We start from the raw sequence: 9839 nt of genomic DNA, 5'->3' as shown, positions 1-9839 counted from the left end.
CTCTCTGTATCATTGTCATCTCCCTTCTTATTATCATTCCCAGTGTTCTCTTCCTTGTTTTGAGTGTCATAAGAATCCATCAAGTGGTCATTAAGATCCACAATCACATTTATCCCTCGTTTGTTAGCAGTTGGCAGATTAGAGGATTCTTTAGAATTTTTGGAATTGTCCTCTATATTGTCTCCAGTTCCTTCCTCCCCTCTTTTCTTATTCTCTTGCTTCTCTTCATTATCCACTTCTATGTAGCCCCCATTCTCTATTTGTTGTAGATTATTAGATTTTTCCTGAATACAAATCATGTTTTGCTTGTTCTCCATTTTTGCTTGTCTTTTAGACTGTACAGTTTGTTCTTCAGTAGACTGTACTGTTTGTTCATTAGTAACAACCTCCATTTCATCCTTGTTACCTATTCCTTCTGTAGAAAAAAACTCATTTCCTTCTTTGCTTTTGCCCTTATTGATCTTGACTTTCACATTGGTCCTTTTTTTTGGCATCTTCTTCTTCCTATTCCTCCTTATCTTGTCTAGTATGTCTTTAAGAACAAATTGATCCTTCTCCTGATCTCCGTCGTGCTTCTTTCTACTATCAGTCCCTCCATGTTTATATTTCTCCTCATTTTCCATGTTTTGGTTCTTAGCCTTCCATTTTTTCTGCTTCTTCTTTTTGCCCCTATCTTTGTTAACACCCTTCTCATTATTCACTCCTTTAGTATCTTCATTCTTCTTCTCCACATCTTCCTGTTCCATCCTTTTAACTTCCTCTTTTTCATGTTTTTCAGTGTTTCCCTTGATACCATCAGGTTCTTCCTGCTTTTCGTCTTCATCTTTCTTTTGTATCAGGTCCCTGTCATCCTCTTTGTTGTTACTTTCATCATCACTGCTCTGTTTTTTATTGGGTTCATCAATATTCTCCTTCTCCTCCATCTTCTTATTTTCCACTTTTCTACATTGTAGTATCGAATGTCCCAATATTCTGCAATGTCTACAAAATTTGGGAACACCCTCATAATCAATTTTTTGATAAAACCCTTTCCTTGGACAATTTACATCTTCAGACCCCACAAAAATAGATGTGAGCTTAGTTTTAGTAAGATCAACCTCTACTTTGATTTTAGCCATGCTTGGTCTGGTTCTTTTTTCAGTAGCAGTGTCTAAGGTTAAGGGCTTACCAATAGGGGCAACAATTTGCTTCAAGTAATTCCATGTGTGGCAATGAAACGGTAATTCCGGAAGTAAAACCCATACCGGAACAATCGGAGAATCCTCCTCCGGCCTGAAATCCGGCGACCATTTTTCGAGCCACATCACTTGCCCATCGAAATCAATTGATCGTTTGTACCACACCTTTTTGCAATCCTCTTCATTTCCGAATTCTAAGAAAACAATACGATGATCATAGACACCAATTTGGACCTTTTCTCTGAGCGTAATTTTCTCAGCAAATCGTGCTCTCAGCTTCTCAATTTGAGGACGGGTTCTTATGAATTTTCCAACAAGGGTAAATTTGCATTCTTCCGCCATATCCCCATAAAATTCGCTGGTTTTGAATAACACCGCATGTACTCCATTGTGCTTCGTATAATTAGCCTTAATTGCAGGATTCCCAAACTTATTATTGTTAGGGTTCTGAGCAGGGGCTTGAATAGCCTTTGCATAGTCACTTTTTTCTTGAATTGCTTGTGGGGATGTAACCGTAGATGCAGTAGCTTTGTTAATCTCCCCCGTACGCGCTGTTTCCGGTAGGTCCGGCGTCCCCATGGGATGGAGCGTGTAGCTCAGACGCTCGTGGGAGTACCGTTAGAGGAATAACGTATCTATTGTGCGAAGAGCATTTTTTTAGTCAATGCAGTCTAGTTGATCCTATATGAGAAAGTGTGGGCGAGAAAGTTTGTTATAGTTGAGTAACTAACTAGTGGAACCACGTGCATGTCACGTGCAGCTAACTAACTCTTCAACAACTAAGACACTAACTACTCCATCAACTCACTAATGATGAATCAACATTTATCAATTAAACTAATCTAAAATACAAAATAGGAATGAACTATAATGAGATCCTATCAGTTTCTCGGTTGTTGGTGTCTGGTGGGAGGTGATTGGTGCCCGTTTTCAAGTTGTTGAAGCCCGTTTCCAAGGTTGTTGATGCCTGTTTCCAGATTGTTGGTAACCGTTTCCAAATTGTTGGTACCCATTTCCAGGTTGCTGATACTCGTTTTCGGGTTGCTGGTAACCATTTCCAGGTTGTTGGTACCGATTTCCAGGTTGCTGATATCTATTTACAGATTATTGGTACCAATTTCCAGGTTACTTATATTCGTTTCCAGGCTGTTGGTACCGGTTTCCCAGTGGTTGATATCCATTTCCAGCTCGTTGGTACCGGCAGGTTGTTGATTGGTACCCGTTTTCATGTTGTTGATACAATACCCATTTCCGGGTTACTGGTATGGAGGACAATAATATTACTAATAATTTGGTTGAGAAAATTGTAACCATTGTGGCGGCGTCTATAAATAAACTGTCATGATTTCACCAATTTCTGGTGGAAATATGTAATAGAATCATTGTGGTGGTGCCCAAGGAGGAGGGTTATCATAACTCTGTTGATCCAAAGCTTGTTTCCATGCTTGGTGATGGTCAAATTGATAAGCTCTGAATCAATTCCTCCGTTGACAGATTATTGGTATCGATTGATGTGGTGCTGTTGTCATTGCGGTCAGAAAGTTTTAGAACGCCAAGGCTAGTGCAAAGAGAAAAACAAATGCAGAGAGAGCAAAAAGAAAATACTTTTGCAAAGAGCCATATTGATGTAGGAAAAAATAGAATGTGAATATTGGAACAAGATCCACATCCTTTCAGAGAGCTAAAAGATGGAATCCCAGTTTTAAGTCTGGTTACGTTTTCTCATCTCATCTTTTGTCACAAACTCGAATTGTACAGAAACTAGAAGTCATACTTGAAAGCAATTATTTAGAAAACACCAACAAAGAACATTAAAACACTCAATTAATAAACACTCAATTAATGTTGATGAACGTGAATTCGCTTATCAGGAAAACATATGATATATCTGACATTATACAGATAGGTTTATTGTTTATATGTCATCTCCTATTAAAGGTTGAATAAACCTTAAACAGGCTTTAGGTCGCATAAGACTTGCCCAGAATAAGTCCTAAATTGTAATGAGGTTGGAAACCTTTGTGCAATTGCACTTAAATGAAGAATATGAACTAGCGATAAGCATACCCAATATTATAACCAATTAAGGAGCTTTTCATTACAACTAAATATATCCCACTTATAACACCTGTGATAAAACATTTACCAAGCCAACAGGAAAACCCTTCATTACAATTCCTCATTTTGAATCTGATTAGCCAAAATCTTAGAAACAGAATAATACTTGCACAATGCACATCTCATAAATTTTAATGAGTCCAAACACATGATCTCCTCCTGTGAGTGCCTCATAGGCAAAAATTGACTTTGACAATGGCATACATGGTAATCAGATCATAATGTACAATGCCACCTTTGAAGGTAAAAAGAAGCAAGCAATGCCAGGCATCTGAGCGATTCCCAGGTAAAGCCACCACTTAAAAAGTCCAACCAGTACTGCCTCTTCTTCCAAAACAATTGAATAAATTGCTCTAGGGAGTACAAACAACGAGCAGAAGCTTCTTCATTGTGAGAAGGGGAAAAAAATTGACATGCTACAAAGCATCCTCTTATAGGGCCATGCAACCTCACAAATCGCGAGGAAAATTGCTGATTTGGCCTTCCTCCAAGATATCTTTGTTATTCACCTTATAACTTATCCGTATGCGCATGACAAGGGATTTCTGGTAAAATAAAGATAAAGATATAGCTGTTAAAGAATCACAGGAATTCAACAGAGAAGTGGAAAGTACATTCAGTCTCATGGTTTTAAGGGAACTGCATAATGCTGAAATACATTCAATTCCAATAGCTGACAAACAAAATTCCGTTACTAGTTTCTGTTTCTATTAGCAAAGAGACAAAGATTGCTAAATAATAACAACGTACATCTGTAGCTATATTTTCAAACCTCTACAAGGCAAAATAATGTTTCAAGAGTTTTCAATCTCTCCCATCTCATATCCAATTCACTCAGAATCCATATGAAAAGTAGTGGGGGTAAAAGCCTGAACTCATAAAGCATATTTTCATGTTTATAATTTTGTGGATCCACGTGCAAACATTTGGTAATAGCTTTTCTCTTCATGAGCGAATGGAACAAATGAAATTCTGAAGTTAGCATTGATTCATAATACTGTAACTAAACTCATGTTTAAGATTGGACTTGCAACATGCCTGCCAGTTTATCAGTATCATATTGATAATGAGCCTAGGCGATGTTTCTAATATTAATCATCTTTTCGACGGAACTCTAGGAAAGAATGATAGCATAGACTTGGGAAGGAGTGGCATTAAACTCATGAATCATATAATTGAATTCTGGGAAAGAGTGATACAGCATAAACTTAGGAATACGACAAGAGTGATAGAGCACCAGATTGGATTTATGCCTGGTAAATCTACAGCGGAGGCCATATTTTTGCTAACAAGATTGATGAAAATTTATCACACATAATGGTATTTTCTCAGTTAAATCATATTATGAAAAAAAGCTTATGAATAGGAAAGGAGGTGGACTTTCCTTATAGAGCGATTTGGATCCCGAAGATACCGAGAAAGGTGTGTTCTTTTACCTGGTTAGCAACTAGAGGGGTGATCTTGACGGTGGAGATTCTGCGAAAGAGGAATATCACTTACGTCAGTTGGTGCTTTATGTGCAAGGGTCCAGGTGTAAATGTCGACCATCTCATCATTCACTGTCCTGTAGCTTCGAGATTATGGTGGGAGATTTTTACATGGTTTGGGGTGTTCTGGGTGATGCCAGGCACAGTTTAAGAGGTTATGGTCAGCTCGATATCTTCGGGATCCAAATCGCCCTATAAGGGAAGTCCATCTCCTCCCTATTCAAAAGCTTTTCATAATATCCATATGTTGTTGTTATCATCTATCTTCATTCACTCTATTTGGGTCTATTTCATTTGAATACGTTCATATTTGTGCTTTAAGACAAAATAGAGGCTAAAAGAGGTTTCTAAACCATACAATTCATACATTTTTTCTACCTGGAAAACATCTAGTAAAAGTAATCCAAGCCAGAAAATGAACAATTCACATACCTTCCCATGTTGGCTGTTTGTAATTTTCAACTTCTGTGTGATTGATCCATTACCACTTGCAGGTAGGGTATTACCGCTAGCTGGATCCAATTGTAGTTGAAGGAACTTCATAGAAATGCCAAATAAGCATAGTCAAGATATGAAAAATGTTACATGTATTGACAATAACATTAGGCCATCCAACGTATATTACGATTGACATTCAATTGCAATTAATCAAAAGGACCTGTATACCAAGAATTACCCAATGCATTTAAGCCTTCAGCAAATTGTTTTAATTTTTTTCCATTTAGAAGTTCAAAGAAGTGGATAATTTACTCCCTAGAATAATTGGTAGACCTATTTACAAGAGTCACCAAGCTATCCTTAAAATTTTCGCCTATCAGAAAAGTCAACCATGATGAGATATTTGCAAGGCATGAAATCCACATCAAGGGCAATGCCCTCCCCCTGAATAGAGAAAAGATTTACTGACACACTTAAATGAATTTATACCCCATAACTACCAATGTCGCCTATGTGAGCTTGTTCACATTGCCAGTCTCAAGCCCGAATAAAGAAGGAAGATTGCGGTAGGTGGTAGTTAGTGTAAAGCTAGTCAATTCATGATGACTCCTCGTCTACCTAAGAGAAAGATAAGTTATCTCGAACAATTTTAAGACCAACAAGAATGAATGTTGGGCCATCAAAATCTCACTCATCCACAAGATGAGTGAGGCAAAGATGTGAATATTAAGATGCATGTATGATTAAACGAGAGTAGATACGATTAGGAATGACTACATCCGCCAAAAAGTGCAAATAGCACCCATTGAGGATAAAACGAGAAAAAGTCGCTTGAGATGGTTTAATTATGTCATATGTGATACAATACGGGATGGCTCAAGTGCTCAATTTTATCCAAGGCCGTGTACTAGAAGTCAAGTCAAGGACTTTCGAGCTTTAGAAGCCCTATTCATGGAGGATGGAGCTTTGGAAGCACTTGAAGACATGCGTTGGAGGGCCTCCAAGCTATGGAAGATAGCATGGAAGAAGAGTACAAGAACCCAAGGCCCAATTCTTGCCTCTTAGAAGAAGCCAAAACGTGTGATCTATGGTTACAATTGCAAGCTTGGGTAGTCAAAGGCTGGAAGGTGGTTATTTACGCAAGAGGCTATCTTTTTAAGACAAGCCACAATCCAGGAAGAAGACCAAACAAGGCCCTTACTTCATTAAGGGTATTTTTGTAATAAGCTAGTTAGTCTTCTTTAGCCTAGTAGTATAAATACTAGGCTTGGTATTTCATTACTTAGATTATGATGATGTTGAGAAAAGTGATAGTTTGTTTGGTAGTTTAGTGTAGCGCATATCTAGTGATTAGTGTGTGAGAGAGAGTTGATTATGGTGGATTCCATTGTTGGCTATTGAACCCATTTTCCATTGATTTCATATGAGAGTTGTTCATTTGTGGATTCATTGGATCGACTCTTAATAGAATTCAAATCGTATAGGTTCCTTGATTGAATCCAATTGGGAGGGTTTAAGTTTAGTATACCTAGGTTTGCCCATAGATTGATTATCAAGTGGGTCTTGTTCCTATCCTCTCTCCTCATCTCAAATTCTTCACTTCTCAACTTTGATTTCTTCGTTATCTTTATTTCCGCATATTTGTTGTTTAAATCCGTGTCTTTCACAAGCCGGATCTGTAATAACTCAATTTTTTTAAATAAGGGTTTGTTTGGTAATTTTTGCTAAAAGGAATTAAAAAGAAAATAAAAAAGAAGGAATTTAGTGGGCCAAGCCCAAAAAGGAAAAGGAAAAAAAATTAAAAAGGAAGGGTTGAAGCCCATATTTGAAAGAAAAGAAAAGAATGATTTAAAAAGAAAAAGGAAGCCTATGTAACAGAAGCAGAAAAGGTAGAAGCAGCAAAAAATACACAGAGAAAGAAAAGAAAAGGGAGGGAGAAAACGAGAGGAAAAGAAAAGAGAAAAATAGGGATTTTCAACCCTAATTCTAATCTTTTATTTAAGTTTATTAAGTAATTATGGGTGAATTTTTGTGGAGAAAACATGGGGATATTTTGAGGAATTGAGAAAGTTTAGCTCTAGGGTTCTTCAACCAAAATAATTAATTTGAAAGGGCAAATAGCGTCGGATTTTAGACTTCTATATATCGTTGGAATCCCCTCGTTAAGGCCTTTCCGAAAACATAAGTCTTGTCGGGTTTTGAACACATTGACCAGAGGGCGTTTTCGTCCTTTAAAAATTGACTTTAACCGTTTAAGCCTCTAAAAATATAGAAGTGGTTTACCCTAAGGGTTTTGACCATTCTAAATCCGTTTTTGTATAGTTTGAGGCAATCCGGAGACTCGAGAACACAGTTTTGATTTATTGGAAAGTGTGCTTGAATTGTGAATTTGAGGTAAGTGAGACTTTAAGCTTTGGATACTTGCTTTTCAAAACCCGTTTTAAAAATATGTTTTGTCTGCCTGGTCCATGTGTTGGGGCGAGCGTGCGCTTGGCAGAATCGGTGGTCCTTAAGGCCAACCGCATATACTTTATTTTCAAATAATCCAAAACTCTCTTTATAAATTATTTTGTGATGTGATATAGCTGTGAGCCATGATATTGGGGCATTGTGTATGCTTCCCTTAGCATTGTGTATGCTTCTTGATGATATTGGGGCATTGCGTATGCTTCCCTTAGCATTGTGTATGCTTCCTGACATATTTGGCACATTGTGTATGTTGTCGTGGATTCATAGTGTGGACTAATCGCCACTTATGATGGTTGGTAGTGTAAATTGTGTTGAGATATATAATATATTTGATAAACAGTGGTTTGGACCTTGGTTGCTATTATATAATGAGATATTCATGTGCATAATATTTTTGTGCTTGTTATGTGTTTGTATTTTCTAACGCTTGTTCCAGGGGTATTTGAAGTGGCGGGTCGAGGATCTTACTGGGTTATATTTATGTATAACTCACTCCTTACCTACATGTCCATGCAGATACTGTCGTTGAGAACGAGGCTGGTAATTGAAGACTTCGTGAGTGGATTCTGTTGCTGAGGTGAGCCACCGCATTGTTCGTGGAGGCAGCCATTTCAGCTTTATCTAGTTTATTTCTAGTTATTTCTTTTATTTTGGGTTTACATGCCCGACACTCAAACTCATGTAACTCTGTTAGATGCTCCATGGTCTTAGCGTGGGATGTGGGCTAGAGATTCTTTTCATCTTAGCGTTGATTGGTTTTCATAAATCGATTATGGTTTTGGTTGGCGACTATTTAGCATTTTTATCATTAATAACGTTGTTGGACCTGCACTTATTTTCATTTAGTGCTTTTGTAAATGATTAAGAGTATGATATATGGTTCGCCTGGCGAGTGGTGTTTGTTGGGTGCCAATCACGTCTAGCGGGTATTTTGGGACGTGACAAAGTTGGTATCAGAGCCTAGGCTTTAAGTCCCGGGTCATGGAGCAGTATTTAGTAGAATCTTGTTCATGGGTATGTAGGCGCCCATACTTATGACCTTAAGGCTACTGAACATCTAGGATGATTCCCCTTCTTTCATTCCTTATTCATGCGTTGAGTTGAATCTAGTCTAATTGTTGTAATACTTATTCCGCAGACGGCTAGGACATGCATATCCTCCTCTGCTAGATGTCACGGTTGATTCGAAAGTTTTTTTTTTTAACGTCATATGTGCAACTGAGAGTGATACTGAGTACATGGAATGTTGTGTGCGTTGATTGTAGTTGAGATTGGATCGGTGTACACTTTGGGATAGTTTTATTTACAAAGAAAATTCTGCCAAATATTTTTTTGAATGTTTAGGAGTTAGTGAAAATTTTGAACGTTAAGAAATCGTTGAGTGAAAGGGTAGCGTCTGCGGGTTCCCTAGTCATCAAAAAAAAAAAAGTGGTCAAATGATATTAAAAAAAAATTGTGTAAGAGCGACCATCCAAATCTGGGGTTGTTGGTATAACTTTATATTATGAGTCTTATCGGTAAAGAGAAAGAGGGTAGCGGGAAAGTAAAAAGTGTAATTGCATACCCATGCCTAAGTTGTTGGGCTTTATGGTAAAAGATATTTTGAGGAAAGTGCTTAAATGGCTCTAAGATTAATGCCTCTTAAAGTGATTCACTATTATTAGTAACGTCGTGATGGTAATGTCATAAGTGTGACTGTGGCGTAATATTACATATCTTAAGTGTATTAAGTATGAGCATGATAATGGCCTTCTGAGATGCACAACTTGTTCGTGGAGTAGGTCCCTGGGTGAATTCCAGATTGTGGGCGAGAATAAGACTTAAGTATAAAAATTATTGAAACAAGATAGTAAGATGTTTAGCATGAAACTCAGTGTATAGTGGCTTGATTAGTTGTTGAAGGGAAAAACGTGGAATATTAAAGACTATCACGCACCAAGAAAATAAATGAACCATAAAAGAAGTTGGAGTAAATAAGAAATGACATGATTGCCACAGATAACCAGTTCACACAGTTTTGTTAATATACGTTGTTTTCGATAAAGCACAAGCTTGAGGAAGATGAGAAACACGTTAATGAGATGATAATACAGATGAGGATAAAGAGAAAAGTTGATACTTAAATGTACCCTTTGTGATTTCGCGGTGG

General features: G+C 37.5%; 1 protein-coding gene across 3 annotated transcripts in view; it reads right to left on the bottom strand.

Moving 5' to 3' along the window:
* Nucleotides 1–3230: 3230 nt before the first annotated feature.
* The window catches only part of LOC132615450 (AP-1 complex subunit gamma-2-like), a 33350-nt gene continuing 26741 nt past the window's right edge, over nucleotides 3231–9839 (bottom strand). For all 3 annotated transcript variants that reach the window (XM_060330057.1, XM_060330056.1, XM_060330058.1), the window contains 2 exons: nucleotides 5216–5320; nucleotides 3231–3841 (listed from right to left, as the gene is read on the bottom strand). In XM_060330057.1, coding sequence (XP_060186040.1) covers nucleotides 3746–3841; nucleotides 5216–5320 — 201 coding nt within the window. In that variant the 3' untranslated portion in view covers nucleotides 3231–3745. The remainder of the gene's footprint in view (nucleotides 3842–5215; nucleotides 5321–9839) is intronic.

The sequence above is a fragment of the Lycium barbarum genome, chromosome 10 (genome assembly GCF_019175385.1).
Source record: "Lycium barbarum isolate Lr01 chromosome 10, ASM1917538v2, whole genome shotgun sequence".
Lineage (NCBI taxonomy): Eukaryota > Viridiplantae > Streptophyta > Magnoliopsida > Solanales > Solanaceae > Lycium > Lycium barbarum.
Note: the sequence above shows the minus strand (reverse complement) of the source record. Positions and strands in the feature narration are given on the sequence as shown.